Source organism: Pseudophryne corroboree, chromosome 1 (genome assembly GCF_028390025.1).
Source record: "Pseudophryne corroboree isolate aPseCor3 chromosome 1, aPseCor3.hap2, whole genome shotgun sequence".
NCBI lineage: Eukaryota > Metazoa > Chordata > Amphibia > Anura > Myobatrachidae > Pseudophryne > Pseudophryne corroboree.
In genome coordinates, this window is record NC_086444.1 from 406,457,629 (window position 1) to 406,476,461 (window position 18,833).

At 46.4% G+C, this 18,833-nt stretch overlaps 1 protein-coding gene across 11 annotated transcripts in view; it reads right to left on the minus strand.

Annotated features, from left to right (window-relative positions):
* Positions 1–18,833, minus strand: part of ACACB (acetyl-CoA carboxylase beta) — a 469,976-nt gene that overhangs the window by 219,695 nt on the left and 231,448 nt on the right. For all 11 annotated transcript variants that reach the window (XM_063913243.1, XM_063913244.1, XM_063913242.1 and 8 more), the window contains 5 exons: positions 18,624–18,722; positions 18,429–18,538; positions 16,223–16,333; positions 15,725–15,934; positions 9,699–9,869 (listed from right to left, as the gene is read on the minus strand). In XM_063913243.1, coding sequence (XP_063769313.1) covers positions 9,699–9,869; positions 15,725–15,934; positions 16,223–16,333; positions 18,429–18,538; positions 18,624–18,722 — 701 coding nt within the window. The remainder of the gene's footprint in view (positions 1–9,698; positions 9,870–15,724; positions 15,935–16,222; positions 16,334–18,428; positions 18,539–18,623; positions 18,723–18,833) is intronic.

Consider the following 18,833-nt stretch of genomic DNA (forward strand, 5'->3'; position numbering starts at 1 on the left):
GCCCGGCGGCTGAGCCTGGCGGACGGCTACGGAGCCCTCCCTGGCCCCTGGACGAGACCCTCTTACTCCTGGGGCGTACAGAGGTGCGGGGGACACTGTCTGCTGCAGTCTCCCTCACCCAGATACAAATTGGGTGGCCATCTTTCCCCTGGGCTTGGAGGACGCTGCTGCAGCCAGGAGACAAGCTGATGACCAGGTGGGACCCCTCAGCTACCCCTACTGCTGCATTTATCCACTAAATTTCCCTGCTCCACTGTTTGTGGGGGGACAACTGGAGGGCTATTTGATATCACTGAGGTGGGTGCTGTTTCTGTGCAATTACTTTTTACTACTGATTCTTCTCACATAACACAGTGGATTGCTCTGTGAAGTATATATACTGGGTTGGAGCTCCCCCTAGTGGCTATCCCAGATACACAGCCTTCTATCTGTAACTCTACAGCATCTACACCTGCTTGACAGATTTTACAAATTGTCTCGAGACGTCTACTGTGCGTTGGCGGCACAGATGCACTGCATCCGCCCTCTCCTTGCTGGGGATGCGGAACATAATACCCAACGTATGCTTGCTGCCCTGTTAGCTGAAATTGATTAATGGCGTGCTAGTGCCATTCCACTGGGGGGAGTCATGCTGTAGGCACCTCACAGCGTACTGAGCAGTACCACTACGTTTAATCTCTCTATCACATGATCACGCTCAAATATCTGTCCTCCCCTCAGCATGGTCAGATCCGGGAAGACGAAAGTTAATATTACGCAACCAAAGGAGACCGTGACCCAGCCGGGAATGAGATCATTCCTACAACCTACTCCCGCTACGCCTTCCAGAGAAATTTCCCCCTCGAGTCCCTCATCCTGCCTTACCACCTCTCCTGCCTCCCCTTTAGCGATGGAACAACCTACCCCGAGCGCGCACGGCGATGCCGCTCTCCAGGACATCTTGAAATTCATGAAAACGCTTCCAACTAAGCAGGATCTTCAGAATACCATGCGCAGAGAGTTGGCATCTATTAAGCATGATATATCGCAACTTTCTGATATGGTGACCGTTCTGGAGGACCATCGTGACTCTGCGGATGTCTTCATGGGATCTCTTACAGATGCTATCAAGGCTCAATCGGATGAGATCCGGTCGCTGAGGTCCCGTGTGTTAGATTTGGACAATAGAGGTAGAAGAAATAATGTCAGAGTGAGAGGAATTCCCGAGGATGTCCCTCAGACAGGCCTAGTAGATGCTCTGACAAAAATATTCAACGCAGTTCTGGGTAAGGGTCCGGATAACACCATAACCTTTGACAGAGCTCACCGTGCCCTGAAACCGAGGACTCCCCACCGACCGACCTCGGGACGTCATATGTCGACTGCATTATTACTCTCAGAAAGAGGAAATTATGAATAAAGCACGTCGCGTAGATGGTCTAGACTTCAACGGCGACCCGATTTCCATCTACCAGGATCTCTCCTAGCATACGCTTCAACAAAGGAAGGCCCTCCGCCCCCTCACGGAGGAACTCCGCAAACGACAACTGAAGTACCGATGGGGTTTTCCCTTCAACCTCCAGGTCTCCCTTTCTGGAAAGATCCACGCCCTGCATGCTCCCTCTGACCTTCCCACTTTCTGCTCCGGTCTCGGTCTCCCACCCATAAAGATTCCTGATTGGGATTTCGTCTTTCCTGACCTGCATCCGCCACAACCAGCCGGGAGCGGAGCGTCGTGGCAAGTTGTACGTAGTCCTCAGAAGAAAACCTTGAAAGCCCTACCCGTCAGCCAGGACTCTTCCGCTACCTGAGGACAGCGTTCTCTTTTGCTATGCAACCTGGACTTTCTCTTATTATGCAGGAGGGTTGAGCGTTTCAGAGGTGGCATGCTGGGTGAGTTACATTTGATGCCGCCCTGCGCCACTGCTACTCCGTCTCACACCCTTCTCCCCGGTTTCACCTTCATTTTTGGAGGTTAGAATAGAGACTATGCCTTTAGATAGTTAGTTGTTACTGCCGGTTAATGTATAATGTTTATAACAGAATGGTGCCTGTAGGGGTGACTCCCTTGCCCCGGTCCCGCACACGGCCAATGTGCCCTATGGGGAAGCTGGTATATATACTTACCTGCTCTCCCATCGCGGGTGTGTTTTTGTTTATGATGTTTCTATTTTCTGTACTTGTTTTCTTTTCTATCTTTCTCTTCTGTACTGTTTTTTTTATTTTCATTGGTGACCTGTCCGAGTGTTCTGCTATTCTGTGTCGTGATACGACTTGATGGCTGCCCCGGGTATACTTAAATTCACCTCAATTAACGCCAAAGGTCTTAACATCCCCGAGAAACGGTCCCAATTGTTTCGGACGCTGCAATCAGACGGAGTTGATGTGGCTCTGATTCAGGAGACACACTTTAAGATCTCTGCTCGCAGACCCTCCTTAGTGAATCATAGATTCCCCCTAGCTTTCTACTCCAACAATCCTGAAAGTAAATCTAAAGGGGTCGCTATACTTTTTTCAAAAGCTCTCCAAGTAACCAATGTCTCTGTCCATAAATTAGTGCCAGGGAGATTGTTGGTGGTCCAATGCACTATATTTTCTCAGGCGTACACTCTCATAGCCCTTTATGCACCAAACCAGGGCCAACTGTCCTTTTTTCGGGCCCAACTTCCCCGACTTGAAGCTCTCATGACGGGGATTGTAGTTTTGGGTGGTGACTTAAACTGGACCATGGACCCCCCCATTGACACCTCCCCGCCAGCCCCTAAATTCTCTGAACAAAAACACAGGCAAGTTAGGAAGGTCTTCCACGAATTTCAACTAGCTGACTCCTGGCGGGTCACACATCCTGCTGATAGAGACTTCTCATTCTTCTCACACCCACATCAGGTTTACTCACGCCTAGATTATTTGTTCCTGAGACATAAACACCTTCCCTTAATAGTGGATGCCTCTATTGGCTCCATTACTTGGTCGGACCATGCTCCAGTATTCCTATCTCTTTCAACCCCCTCCCGAACACCTGGTCCTTGGAGCTGGCGCCTAAATGAATCCCTTCTATATGATGAGTATTGCAGGTCAGAACTAGATATGGCGCTATCTGATTATTTTGCCATTAATGATACGGGGGATGTATCCAAACTTATGGTCTGGGAGGCCCACAAATGTGTTATACGGGGCAAATTGATTCAATTGGGCTCCTTTGTGAAGAAAAATAAACTGGCCTTAATCACTACACTACTACATAAAATTCATTCCTTAGAGGCCCGCCACAAATCCTCCCTGTCTCCCTCCGATTTGGTGGAGCTGTCCGAAGCTCGGACACAACTGCGGACAACCCTCAACAATAACACCCAAGCCTCCTTGTGTAAATGTAACAGCAAATACTATAAGTGGGGAAATAAGCCAGGGCGCCTGCTGGCACAGGCACTTAGGTCCCAGAGATTGGCCTCTTTTATCCCCTCAATGAAAAACAGTGCGGGCTCCGTATGCTTTAAGACACCAGAGATAGCAATGTCCTTTAAAAATTATTATAATACTCTATACAACCTAGGTGACCCCTCTCCGACCCATGACCCCCTTTCTAATATGTTGAGATCCAGGAAATACTTAGCTAAAGTGGGGTTCCCTCAGTTGTCAATCACCGACCATGACTCTCTAGAAGCACCCTTCACCTTAGATGAGGTGGAACACGTTATTTCCATCACACCCCTACGTAAAAGCCCGGGCCCGGACGGTTTTACCGCCACCTATTATAAGACATTTAAGGAAACTCTCGCCCCCAGATTGTTACAGGCTTTTAACTCCATATCCGCGGAAACCCACTTCTCACGTCAATCCCTGGAGGCCCACATTACTGTGATCCCCAAACAGGGGAAGGACCCCTCAGTGTGCTCCAGTTACAGACCCATTTCTTTGCTCAATGTGGACCTTAAACTTTTTGCGAAATTGATGGCTCTTAGATTGAACGAGTTTCTCCCATCCCTCATCCACAGCGACCAGGTGGGCTTTGTCCCTGGCCGTGAAGCAAAAGATAATACGACAAAAATCCTCAACCTTATACATCTGGCCTCTAGCAGCAGGACATCTACTGTGTTGCTGTCTACTGACGCCGAAAAGGCCTTTGACAGAGTAAATTGGGACTTCATGAGGGCGGTGCTGGAGCACATTGGGCTGGGTCCGCGAGCCCTCCACAGAATATTTTCACTTTATACGCAGCCATCAGCTAGAGTGCGAGTTAATGGGTCCCTTTCGGATAACTTCTTTATAAGTAACGGAACGAGACAGGGCTGCCCTCTGTCCCCCTTGATTTTCGTTCTTTGTATTGAAGCCCTGGCCAGGGCTATTAGGGCGAACGACGATATTAAGGGGCTTCAAGTAGGTAACATAGAATATAAACTTGCTCTATTTGCAGATGACCTACTGACGACAGTCACACAACCTGCCCACTCACTTCCTCACCTAATGTCCGAGTTGGACATTTTCAGTTCAATCTCTGGTTTTAAAGTTAACACTTCTAAATCCTATGCCCTTCATGTCTCAACCCCTCAAAAGGACTTAACGGTCTTGAAATCCACTTTTCCATTTATATGGAGAGACTCACACATTACATATCTGGGAGTCCAACTTTCCAGCGACTCATCACGTCTGGTGTCCCTGAACTTCCACCCTATTCTCCAGGCCATCAGAAATGACTATTGCAGATGGCAACACCATAATCTTTCGTGGCTAGGCAGAATCAACGTAGTAAAGATGAACACACTACCCAAATTGCTCTATCTCCTCCAGACCTTACCAGTTCGAATCCCGGACTCCTGGTTCCAGACAGTAAGATCCTTGATCCAACAATTCATTTGGCGCCGTAAGAGGCCCAGAATTGGGAGATCTGTTCTGACTCGCCCGCCTAAAAAAGGTGGATTTCAACTTCCAGATATTAAAACCTATTACCATGCAATCCTCTTAAACAGGGTCTTGGATTGGACCAGGAGTCGGGAGGTTAAACAATGGGTGGTCCTGGAGGGCCTGTGTGTTCAGATGTACCCAGAAATTTTCCCTTGGCTCCCGACTTTGCCCAAACTCCCGCACCCTCACCCGACTGTTTCTCCCACGCTATCCTTCTGGAAAGGGATAAGACGACATTCATACATTTCCTCGGTCTTTGGCCCTCTTACCTCCTTTTTGAGCAACTCGACATTCCCACCTGGTCTCTCCCTGGGGTATTACCAAAACTGGGCGCTGGAGGGACTTTTTAGGGTAGGTCAGTTAGTTCAACCGTCCGGAATTAAGCAATTCTCGGAGATTCGGGCAAAATGGGAGATTCCGCAGGCAGACTTCTGGAAGTTCTTGCAGGTTCGACACTTTCTATACACGGACAATAAGTACCGTCGGGCGTCCCGGGAGCTGACAGCATTTGAAAAAATGTGTGTTGCGCCCCTAAATCCCTTACATACTGTGTCCACCCTGTTTAGACTCCTCTGTGCGTCTGACTCCTTGCCCCCTCCTCTTTTTACTCAGAAATGGAAGAGAGATTTGAACATCTCGCTCTCGGACAGGGATTGGGATGCTATTTTTCTTAAAACCCACAAAAGTTCCATGTGCATACAGGTCAGAGAAACACAATATAAGATTCTGATGAGATGGTATAGGCACCCTACCGTCCTCCACGCCATTTCCCCGTCCATCTCTCCCGCCTGCTGGAGATGTCGTGGAGACCTGGGCTCTCTGTTACATATCTGGTGGACCTGTCCCCTGATTAAAACTTTCTGGGAAGATGTAATATCTATTTCCGGCGAGATCCTAAATGTCCTTGTTTTATCTGACCCGGCCTATTGGTTATTGAATCATTCCATGACCCCACTCGCTACCTATAAGTCCTCACTACTACGGCACCTAGGCAACGCTGCACGGGCAGTAATCCCCACTATGTGGAGATCCTCTAGTCCTCCTACACGGTACACCTGGTTTACTAGATTAGACTACTACATGAATATGGAAGATATATTACTGAGTGCTGGGGATGGACGGTCTGAGTTTATTGCCACGTGGTTGCCCTGGATAGAATACAAGGCCTCTGAGTCGTACAAGACTTATATTTCTTCTATAAGATAAGACGAGAGAGTGGAGCCTAGTTGCGGTATATTAATGGACACCTACCCCGGACCAACCGGTTTGAACCTTTCGGTTCATTTCGCATATTTTTCTGTGCTCAGCATTCTCGACTAGGTCACCTTTCCTCCTTATTATTCTCTTTTTCTCGTTCTGTATCTATGTTCTTTAAGGTTTCTTATTCTAAAATTTTTTAATGCAGACTTTGGATATACTGGAAACACGGCTGTTAACTGGTTTATGTTTTTGTACGACACTGTATTATGCCGTTAATTGATGTTTATATGTGTTTAACATGCTGGTACATGTCTGTATTCCTTTCAATAAAAACAGATTATACAAAAAAAAAAAGCGCACAAACGTGTGCACTGACGACCATGTAGCCGCCCGGCAAAGCTGTGTCGTAGAAACTCCCCGACCAGCTGCCCATGAAGTTCCCACAGAACGTGTGGAATGAGCTGTTACCGAAGTAGGCGGCTGTAACCTAGCCTGAAGATAAGCCTGACGTATGGTCAGTTTTATCCATCTGGATAAGGTCTGCTTAGAGGCTGGCCAACCCCTCTTGGCAGCATCATAGAGAACAAACAACGTATCCGTCTTACGAACTGTGGACGTTCAAGACACATAAACGCGTAAAGTGCGTACCACATCCAGAGTTTCAGAATATCCTGATAACACAGGAACTACTATTGGTTGGTTGATGTGAAAAGATGACACTACCTTTGGTAAGAAAGCGGGATTCGTCCGAAGTTCCGCTCTGTCATCATGAAACACCAAATATGGTGGCTTGCATGACAAGGCACCCAAATCTGAAACCCGTCTTGCCGAAGCCAAGGCTAGAAGAAAAATTGTTTTCCAAGTGAGAAATTTAATATCCACTTGTTGTAAGGGTTCAAAATGAAATCTAAAACCAGATTCAATTCCCATGGCGCTGTAGGTGGAATGAATGGAGGCTGTACTCTGAGGACACCCTGCATAAAGGTGTGTACTGATGGCAAAAGAGCCAATCGTCTTTGAAAGTAGATTGACAAAGCAGATATCTGCACTTTTAGTGTGGATAGACGTAGACCTCCATCTAACCCCGTCTGTAGAAATAACAAAAGACGGGATAACTTGAAAGATGATGTCGGAAACTTCCGAACTTCACACCAACCTATATAGGCACGCCAAATTCTGTAATAATGAGCTGCCGTAACCGGCTTCCTAGCTCGTAACATGGTTGGTATAACCTATTCTGGAATGCCCTCTCTTTTTAAGAGGGCTGTCTCAACAGCCACTTCGTCAAACGCAGCCGCGCTAAATCGGAGAAAAAGAACGGACCCTGTTGTAACAGATCCGGACGCAGTGGGAGCGGCCAAGGATCGTCTGCGAGTAATCCGCGAAGATCCGAGAACCAAGCTCTCCGTGGCCAATGAGGCGCCACTAGTATGACTGTGACGAACTCTCTTTTGATCCGTTTTAGCAATAGAGGGAGCAGCGGAAACGGTGGAAACAGATACACTAGACTGTATGGCCACCGGACTGTGAGAGCATCCACCGCCACTGCCTTTGGATCTCTCGTTCTGGACACGTACTGGGGCGCTTGATTATTGTGGCGAGATGCCATCAGGTCCACTTGCGGGTAACCCTACTTCTGGACCAGCATGTGAAACACTTCTGGATTTAATGCACATCCTGGATAAAAATCCTGGCAGCTGAGATAATCCGCCTCCCAGTTGTCCACTCCCGGAATGAATACTGCCGACAAAATCATCTCGGCCCAATTGAGGACTCGAGCTACTTCCCGCTTTTCGTTCCTCCTTGTTTGTTGATGTATGCGACCACCGTCGCATTGTCTGACTGCACCTGAACAGCCTGAGCCTGCAGCATGTGCACTGCTTGTCGTAGCGCATTGTATATTGCCCGGAGTTCCAGGACATTTATAGACAGCAATCTTTCGTGATCCGCCCAGAGACCCAGGAGCTGAAAATTTTGAACTACAGCTCCCCAACCTCTGAGACTCGCGTCCGCCGTGGGAATTATCCAATTCCAGGCGCCGAACCGTTTCCTGCGGTTAGATTCTGTACCTTGAGCCACCAGAGTAGAGACACCCTGGCCCTTGGAGACCATCTCACCCTACGGTGAATCTGCAGAAGCGAGCCCTACCATTGTTTTTGGCATGCATTGCAGGCAGACACTGTACTCGTTAGGCCACAGCCAACCATTGCGAGCACATCCAGTTAAAAAGGACGTGAGTGAAGTCTTCCGAACTGAAGCGCTTCAAAAGCCGCCACCATTGTGTCTAATAGGCGAATGTACAAATGAACAGAGACTGTGCGAGGCTTGAGCACTAATTGTACCAGATGATAACACATCTTACTTTACAACAGTGAACAAAGCCAGTATTTGGCTGACCACAGCCATGATTCAGATATGCAGTCTTTGGGATAATATCATTATAAACAGTTATGATAAGAATAATAGTCTTTGCTGGTGTCTTACTCATTATACCGACAGACAATACAAAATACAACCTGCGCGACTCAGTAAATAGCACTAAGGTGTCTTTACAAATATATATCTGGCCAAGTGCAGTACACGTCAGCAATATGCCTGGTTCCAAATTCCCCTTAACACCCCTGCGCCTTCAATGGAGGAGAGATGTAATACAGGAAATTCTGTATTACGGGGGCTGCGGGCGGCTGAAGGCAGCGGCCGGCGGCCACACACACACACACAGTATCCCACACAGCAGGGCGGCAGCGTGAGCTGACCGCCCCGTTCAACATACCTGGACCCTGTGGTGAGGGCAATGACGGGGCTTCTCTGTAAGCACTGTCAGCCTTTTACTGCAGGTGACCTGCACGTGGTAGTGAGGGAGCTCTTCTAGAGAGGTCCGACACCCACAGCTGCTTCAGCAGCTTTCCTATCCCAGACCCTCGCCTTCTTGGAAGGGGGAAAGGGATGTTTTCAAAAAATAATCAAAGAAAAAATCAATAATCTGTGAGCACCGAAAAAAACACTGAGGTACTCTGGAATATGGAGGGGAGATATAGTCAAAGTTTAACTATTCAGTGCCTAGTTCCAGTGGAACCGTCCATATCCCAAGAGTACTCCAGTGACCCCTAGTGGATGAAAAAGAAATATCTAGTACTCATGTATGAAATCAAACAAGAGTAGTCCAGGCATCCACAACATCTTTACAATCGAGTTCGGTTGGCAGTACCATTAGCTATACCGGTTGGTATGTGTCTTTTAGTTACATAGCATCATCTGGGAAATATTATCCTACAGATAAATCAGGCAATTAGTTGATTGATGCTCTTAATTTTAACTGCTTGAAACCAATGCAACTGCAGGGCCATAGTACCTGCCGCATGGACTGCATCAGCAGCTCACAATTATATAATTTCATATATTGCATTGCAATTATACTATCCAGGAGGGTCCACTTATAGACTATGGACGTAGATAACTTCACTTATATAATCCATAAGTGTGAGGGATTTATACAAGCAAACATAGCTAAAAATCACACAGATAGGGGAACAATGTAGGGACTTCCAATTATGCAGTGACTACACATATTACTACAAAAAATGTCTTGAAGTGAAAGACTCTCAGCCATTTTGTCATACCTGTAACTGAGCAGCAGGAAGATTGACGTCACAAATCATTTCGGTGCAGGGATGTTCCACCTGAAGTCGGGGGTTCAGTTCCAAGAAATGGAAGCTCCCATCCTCGCTGTAAAGATATTCGACAGTGCCTGCACTAACATAGCCCACCATCTTAGCCAGACGGACTGCACACTGTGAAAAGGTGAAGGATGGCATGTTATAATCTAAGTTTATCACTAAGAGAGCAATAAAAGTCATACAAATCTAAGTTCTGGAAAATATTTTATTTATAATATAACATAATGACCAAATGAAAGCAAATTCCAGACTGGGCACAAAAAGTAAAAGCTTTAGACTAGCTGGTGTGCACTGGCTCCTCCCCCTATGACCCTCCTCCAAGCCTCAGTTAAGATACTGTGCCCGGACGAGCGTACATAATAAGGAAGGATCTTGAATCCCGGGTAAGACTCATACCAGCCACACCAATCACACCGTACAACTCGTGATCTGAACCCAGTTAACAGTATGATAACCGTAGGAGCCTCTGAAAAGATGGCTTCCAACAATAAACAACCCGATTTGTTTGTAACAATAACTATATACAAGTATTGCAGACAATCCGCACTTGGGATGGGCGCCCAGCATCCACTACGGACTACGAGAAATAGAATTATCGGTAAGTAAATTCTTATTTTCTCTGACGTCCTAGTGGATGCTGGGAACTCCGTAAGGACCATGGGGATTATACCAAAGCTCCCAAACGGGCGGGAGAGTGCGGATGACTCTGCAGCACCGAATGAGAGAACTCCATGTCCTCCTCAGCCAGGGTATCAAATTTGTAGAATTTAGCAAACGTGTTTGCCCCTGACCAAGTAGCTGCTCGGCAAAGTTGTAAAGCCGAGACCCCTCGGGCAGCCGCCCAAGATGAGCCCACCTTCCTTGTGGAATGGGCTTTAACAGATTTTGGCTGTGGCAGGCCTGCCACAGAATGTGCAAGTTGAATTGTACTGCAAATCCAACGAGCAATCGTCTGCTTAGAAGCAGGAGCACCCAGCTTGTTGGGTGCATACAGTATAAACAGCGAGTCAGATTTTCTGACTCCAGCCGTCCTGGAAACATATATTTTCAGGGCCCTGACTACGTCCAGCAACTTGGAGTCCTCCAAGTCCCTAGTAGCCACAGGTACCACAATAGGTTGATTCATGTGAAACGCTGAAACCACCTTAGGGAGAAATTGAGGACGAGTCCTCAATTCCGCCCTATCCGAATGAAATATCAGGTAAGGGCTTTTATAGGATAAAGCCGCCAATTTTGATACGCGCCTGGCTGAAGCCAGGGCCAACAGCATTACCACTTTCCATGTGAGATATTTCAAATCCACTGTGGCAAGTGGTTCAAACCAATGTGATTTTAGGAACCCTAAAACTACATTGAGATCCCAAGGTGCCACTGGAGGCACAAAAGGAGGCTGTATATGCAGTACCCCTTTGACAAACGTCTGAACTTCAGGCACTGAAGCCAGTTCTTTTTGGAAGAAGATCGACAGGGCCGAAATTTGAACCTTAATGGATCCTAATTTTAGGCCCATAGACAATCCTGCTTGCAGGAAATGTAGGAAACGACCCAGTTGAAATTCCTCCGTAGGGGCCTTCTTGGCCTCACACCACGCAACATATTTTCGCCAAATGCGATGATAATGTTTTGCAGTTACATCCTTCCTGGCCTTGATCAGGGTAGGGATGACTTCATCTGGAATGCCTTTTTCCTTCAGGATCCGGCGTTCAACCGCCATGCCGTCAAACGCAGCCGCGGTAAGTCTTGGAACAGACAAGGTTCCTGCTGGAGCAGGTCCTTCCTTAGAGGTAGAGGCCACGGGTCCTCCGTGAGCATCTCTTGCAGCTCCGGGTACCAAGTTCTTCTTGGCCAATCCGGAGCCACGAGTATCGTTCTTACTCCTCTCCTTCTTATGATTCTCAGTACTTTTGGTATGAGAGGAAGAGGAGGGAACACATATACCGACTGGAAAACCCACGGAGTTACCAGAGCGTCCACCGCTATTGCCTGAGGGTCCCTTGACCAGGCGCAATATCTGTCCAGTTTCTTGTTGAGACGGGACGCCATCATGTCCACCTTTGGTTTTTCCCAACGGTTTACAATCACTTGGAAGACTTCTGGATGAAGTCCCCACTCCCCCGGGTGGAGGTCGTGTCTGCTGAGGAAGTCTGCTTCCCAGTTGTCCACTCCCGGAATGAACACTGCTGACAGTGCTATCACATGATTCTCCGCCCAGCGGAGAATCCCTGCAGCTTCTGCCATTGCCCTCCTGCCTCTCGTGCCGCCCTGTCTGTTTACGTGGGCGACAGCCGTGATGTTGTCCGACTGGATCAATACCGGTTGACCCTGAAGCAGAGGCCTTGCTTGACTTAGGGCATTGTAAATGGCCCTTAGCTCTAGGATATTTATATGAAGAGACGTTTCCATGCTTGACCACAAGCCCTGGAAATTTTTTCCCTGTGTGACTGCTCCCCAGCCTCTCAAGCTGGCATCCGTGGTTACCAGCATCCAATCCTGAATGCCGAGTCTGCGGCCCTCTAGAAGATGAGCCTTCTGTAACCACCACAGGAGAGATACCCTTGTCCTTGGAGATAGGGTTATCCGCTGATGCATCTGCAGATGCGATCCGGACCATTTGTCCAGCAGATCCCACTGAGTTCTTGCATGGAATCTTGCATGGAATCTTCCGAATGGAATCGCTTCGTAAGAAGCCACCATTTTTCCCAGGACTCTCGTGCACTGATGCACTGACACTTGTCCTGGTTTTAGGAGGTTCCTGACTAGCTCGGATAACTCCCTGGCCTTCTCCTCCGGGAGAAACACCTTTTTCTGGACTGTGTCCAGAATCATCCCTAGGAACAGTAGACGTGTTGTTGGAATTAGCTGTGATTTTGGGATATTTAGAATCCACCCGTGCTGACGTAGCACTACCTGAGATAGTGCTACTCCGACCTCTAACTGTCCCCTGGACCTTGCCCTTATCAGGAGATCGTCCAAGTAAGGGATAATTAATACGCCTTTTCTTCGAAGAAGAATCATCATTTCGGCCATTACCTTGGTAAAGACCCGTGGTGCCGTGGACAATCCAAACGGCAGCGTCTGAAACTGATAATGACAGTTTTGTATCACAAACCTGAGGTACCCTTGGTGAGAAGGGTAGATTGGGACATGGAGATAAGCATCCTTGATGTCTAGAGATACCATATAGTCCCCTTCTTCCAGGTTCGCTATCACTGCTCTGAGTGACTCCATCTTGAATTTGAACCTTTTTATGTAAGTGTTCAAAGATTTTAGATTTAAAATTGGTCTCACCGAGCCGTCCGGCTTCGGTACCACAAACAGCGTGGAATAATACCCCTTTCCCTGTTGTAGGAGGGGTACCTTGATTATCACCTGCTGGGAATACAGCTTGTGAATAGCTTCCAATACTGCCTCCCTGTCGGAGGGAGACGTTGGTAGAGCAGACTTCAGGAACCGGCGAGGGGGAGACGTCTCGAATTCCAATTTGTACCCCTGTGATACTACCTGCAGGATCCAGGGGTCCACTTGCGAGTGAGCCCACTGCGCGCTGAAATTCTTGAGACGGCCCCCCACCGTGCCCGAGTCTGCTTGCAGAGCCCCAGCGTCATGCTGAGGACTTGGCAGAAGCGGGGGAGGGCTTCTGCTCTTGGGAAGAGGCTGCATGGTGCAGTCTTTTTCCCCTTCCTCTGCCCCGGGGCAGGAATGAGCGGCCTTTTTCCCTTTTGCCCTTATAGGGACGAAAGGACTGGGTTTGAAAAGACGGTGTCTTTTTCTGCTGAGAGGTGACCTGGGGTAAAAAGGTGGATTTTCCAGCCGTTGCCGTGGCCACCAGGTCCGATAGACCGACCCCAAATAACTCCTCCCCTTTATACGGCAATACTTCCATATGTCGTTTGGAATCCGCATCACCTGACCACTGTCGCGTCCATAACGTTCTTCTGGCAGAAATGGACATCGCACTTACTCTAGATGCCAGGGTGCAAATATCCCTCTGTGCATCTCGCATATATAGTAATGCATCCTTTAAATGCTCTATAGTTAATAATATACTGTCCCTATCCAGGGTATCAATATTTTCAGTCAGGGAATCCGACCAAGCCACTCCAGCGCTGCACATCCAGGCTGAGGCGATCGCTGGTCGCAGTATAACACCGGTATGTGTGTATATACCTTTTAAGATATTTTCCAGCCTTCTATCAGCTGGTTCCTTGAGAGCGGCCGTATCAGGAGACGGTAACGCCACTTGTTTTGATAAGCGTGTGAGCGCCTTATCTACCCTAGGGGGTGTTTCCCAACGTGCCCTAACCTCTGGCGGGAAAGGGTCTAGTGCCAATAATTTATTAGAAATCAGCAGTTTTTTATCGGGGGAAACCCACGCTTTATCACACACCTCATTTAATTCATCTGACTCAGGAAAAACTACTGGTAGTTTTTTCACACCCCACATAATACCCTTTTTTGTGGTACTTGTAGTGTCAGAAATGTTCAATGCCTCCTTCATTGCCGTGATCATGTAACGTGTGGCCCTACTGGACATTACGTTTGTCTCGTCACCGTCGACACTGGATTCAGTATCCGTGTCAGGGTCTGTGTCGACCATCTGAGGTAACGGGCGTTTTAGCGCCCCTGACGGTGTCCGAGACGCCTGAACAGGCACTAATTGATTTGTCGGCTGTCTCATGTCGTCAACAGTTTTTTGCAAAGTGCTGACATTGTCACGTAATTCTTTAATTACTACCATCCAGTCAGGTGTCGACTCCCTAGGGGGTGACATCACTAACACAGGCAATTGCTCTGCTTCCACATCATTTTCCTCCTCATACATGTCGACACAATCGTACCGACACCTAGCACACACACAGGGAATGCTCTGATAGAGGACAGGACCCCACTAGCCCTTTGGGGAGACAGAGGGAGAGTTTGCCAGCACACACCAGAGCGCTATATATATATACAGGGATAACCTTATATAAGTGTTACTCCCTTTATAGCTGCTGTATTATATATTAGCTGCCAATAGTGCCCCCCCTCTCTTGTTTTACCCTGTTTCTGTAGTGTAGTCTGCAGGGGAGAGTCAGGGAGCCGTCCTTCCAGCGGAGCTGTGAAAGAAAATGGCGCTTGTGTGCTGAGGAGAAAGGCTCCGCCCCCTTCACGGCGGCCTTTTCTCCCGCTTTTTTCAGGAAACTGGCAGGGGATAAATGCATCCATATAGCCCAGGAGCTATATGTGATGCATTTTTTTTAGCCATATAAGGTTTTTATATCGTTTTTATTGCGTCTCAGGGCGCTCCCCCCCCAGCGCCCTGCACCCTCAGTGACCGGAGTGTGAAGTGTGCTGAGAGCAATGGCGCACAGCTGCAGTGCTGTGCGCTACCTTATTTGAAGACAGGAACGTCTTCTGCCGCCGCTTTCTCCGGACCTCTTTCGCTCTTCTGGCTCTGTAAGGGGGCCGGCGGCGCGGCTCCGGGACCCATCCAGGCTGAACCTGTGATCGTCCCTCTGGAGCTAATGTCCAGTAGCCAAGAAGCCCAATCCACTCTGCAGTCAGGTGAGTTCGCTTCTTCTCCCCTTAGTCCCACGATGCAGTGAGCCTGTTGCCAGCAGGACTCACTGAAAATAAAAAACCTATTTAAACTTTTACTTCTAAGCAGCTCAGGAGAGCCACCTAGCTTGCACCCTTCTCGTTCGGGCACAAAAATCTAACTGAGGCTTGGAGGAGGGTCATAGGGGGAGGAGCCAGTGCACACCAGCTAGTCTAAAGCTTTTACTTTTTGTGCCCAGTCTCCTGCGGAGCCGCTATTCCCCATGGTCCTTACGGAGTTCCCAGCATCCACTAGGACGTCAGAGAAAAAGGTGAACTGTTAACCTTTTCATTTGCATAGATTAGATTACTGTACTAGGGTATACTCTTAATTGTGGACTGGCCAGAAGTACACACGTTACGAAGAGCTAGCAGGTAGGGAATGAGCCCACCTGCTCCATGTATTCAAACACAGATGGAGCAGCTACTGTCGCTGGAGCTTCCTCGATGATCTTCTGATGCCGTCTCTGTATGGAGCAGTCACGTCCAAAGAGAGACACGGCATTTCCGAATTGGTCTGCCAATATCTGCACCTCCAAATGCCTGGCGTGCTGAGCTAGCTTCATCACAAAGATGGGGGATCCGGGGACCTCTGTCTGAACCTGAGTAAACAAGGCAAGAGAAAATCATATTGTTCATGATGCTACCTACTGTGATATGCTGGCTCCTTTCTAAGTACTGTCCATCTTTAATATTCTTGGCAGTCTAACACACAGGTATGTATCAAAGACACCCACTCCCAAATGTGTGCTCATTATTGCATACCACAGTTCTAGAAGCAAAAGATTTTCTTTGTAAATCAGAGGTATATGTCAAGAATAACAAAGCCCTGTTGCTGATATAACATCTGCAATGAGGGTAAGTACATTTGTACCAGTTCAAATTCTCACCTGCCGGTAAAGATTGGGGAAATCCTCTGCTCGCTCTGCCATGCGAATGCCTTTGCCACCTCCACCCTCAGATGCTTTTATCATGACTGGATACCCAATTCTCTCTGCAGACTGGATGACAGGAAGATAAATCCATATTTGCGCATTTAACTTTCCATTTAAACATGGAGATATTATTGGACTTAATGATAGGTATACACTTCTCACAGTCTTAAAACATAATTAAATCAATTAATGTGTCTAGCACTTTGAGGGGGGGGGGGAAAGATAAATAAAAGAGGGTGCAAAAAAATTAACAATGTTCTTAAAATGATCATATTTTACTTTTTGTTCACAAATCTCAACCTGTATAATAAAAAGCTAATGCTGCGCCTCACATTTATTATTATCATCATCATCAGTTTCTTATATAGCGCAGCATATTCCGTTGTCTTTTACAATTGGAACAGTAATAGAACAAAACTGGGTAATAACAGACAGACATAGAGGTAGGAAGGCCCTGCTCACAAGCTAACAATCCATAGGGGAACAGGCACTGATACACATGGATAGGTGCTACCTATTGCATAATGGTCCTACCAGATTGCAAAAGATCTTAATGGGCTGTATGATATGGTCACCCAGCATTGTTGGCCACTGACATCTGCCCTTAATGTACATTTTGTAGTGGTACTTTCTGGCACATGATCTGGGAGTGCTCCCTTGTGAGTAGTGTTACTTGCAATAGCTAGTAGGGGAGTTCCTATCTCCATATTAACGAACAGGGTTTGTGTCCTTGGGATATTACCTCCTGATGTACTAGACAAATATGCCACTCAATATGTTATTAATATTGGCACTTTGGCAAAGGTATAATAGCTAGAACATGCATGGCGGCATTGGGGCCTGAATTCATGCCGTGGAACATACTATTTAATTCAACGGTGTCCCATGAATGATTCATGTGTATCTCACGTAAGGCTGAAACATAATTTGACAAGATCTGTGAATTGATGGTTACAGACTCGATTTTATGTTGTATCTCACAGTTCCTAAATGGTGTTTCTCAATTTCATGCTCTTATATGAGCTATTGATACCTGATTCATTATTTCCACCTTATGGGTGGGCGCATCACATTACACTGTTAGTTTAGTTGTATTTTATTATTTGATTAAAATTATGATATTAGGGGGTATTAAAATTAGTGCCGTTTTTTCAACAACTCGAAAAAACAGCACTTTTCACCTGTTTTTAGGTCGAATTTACATTCGACCTATTCAATGCCCGTAACGTTTTTTCCACTGGTCGAAAAATACGGCACTGGTAAAAACCATGTGCATCGGCAAATTCGCAGATGATGCACGTGTTTTGGAGAATTTGCGTGTGTTTTTGCCCGTTTTTGGCACAATTTTCGCCAACGCCGAATCGACAAAAAAAAAAAAAAAAGGTGAAATGGCGTGGGCGAAAAAAATGGATAAAAAAAATGGACGAAAATGGCAACAATTGAATACCGTGTCGAATTAGTGACGTTTTTTCAACCAGTCTAAAAAAACGGCACTTAATTGAATACCCCCTATTGTGTTATCATAACTCATATACATCCTTGCTACTGTATTGGTATTGTATTATTTTTGATGAAACACAAGCATTGATATGTGTTTATAGATGTTCTATAGTACGGTCCGTATTGTTTTAGGTTGTTGTTTGTTTTTGTTTTGATATGTAAAACTCCATAAAAAATGTACTAAGAAAAAAAATATTCTAAACATGCAAATGGTTTTCAAGACACTTCAAGGTGTCTTCTGAATAAAAGATACTTGTCTTCTGGGTGTTTTTTTGACCAACTGGAAGCCAAAAGAGCAGAGATTTGTACTAAACATACTAGTAAATAATAAAATAAAGCTTATAACTAAATCAATGTCATTTATACAATTTCTTTTCTTACACATCAGCTTTGAGTTGTGATTTCCCATAAAAGATGCAATCCTGTTTGGGTAGGGAAAGTGGGTAGATTACTTTTTTTAAGGAATTAACTTATTATTATTAGAGACTCGTGTAATTAGAAATTTTATTTTAGGTATATTTATGACACTTGAAAAATTGAATGTGAATAGGGCAAAAATGCATTTACACAACAGTGAGTGTACATAACAACATCACCATTGTCATGTGTGCGATAGAAAGCAGTAAATAAGGTTATTTTGATGCCCATGTGTCACAGTTACCTCTAATCCTTCATCCACGTCTTTCACACAACCTTTTTCATACACTTCAGAAGGGACACAAATAACACTTTGCTGCTGCTTGTCCTCCGAGCTGCTTTCTAAAAGAAGACCTAAAACACAAAAATATATGCAATGAGAACTGGCGGTTTAGATCCATATAAAAGGAACAAGTACAATAATTGCTAAACGTCATACCATCTCCACTCCAAGACAAGGTTGGGATTCCTACAGTCTGAGCCACGATGGTTGAGGCCACTTTGTCTCCCAATGCCCACATTGCTTGACTTGGTGGCCCTAGATTTAAAAGTTAAGTTATAGATATTAAATATTGTTTTTTGTTTAGTTCTCTTGATTTTGTCAAATCGTATGATTCAGCAAGTCTCTAAATTAGCTGTTAATTTCCCG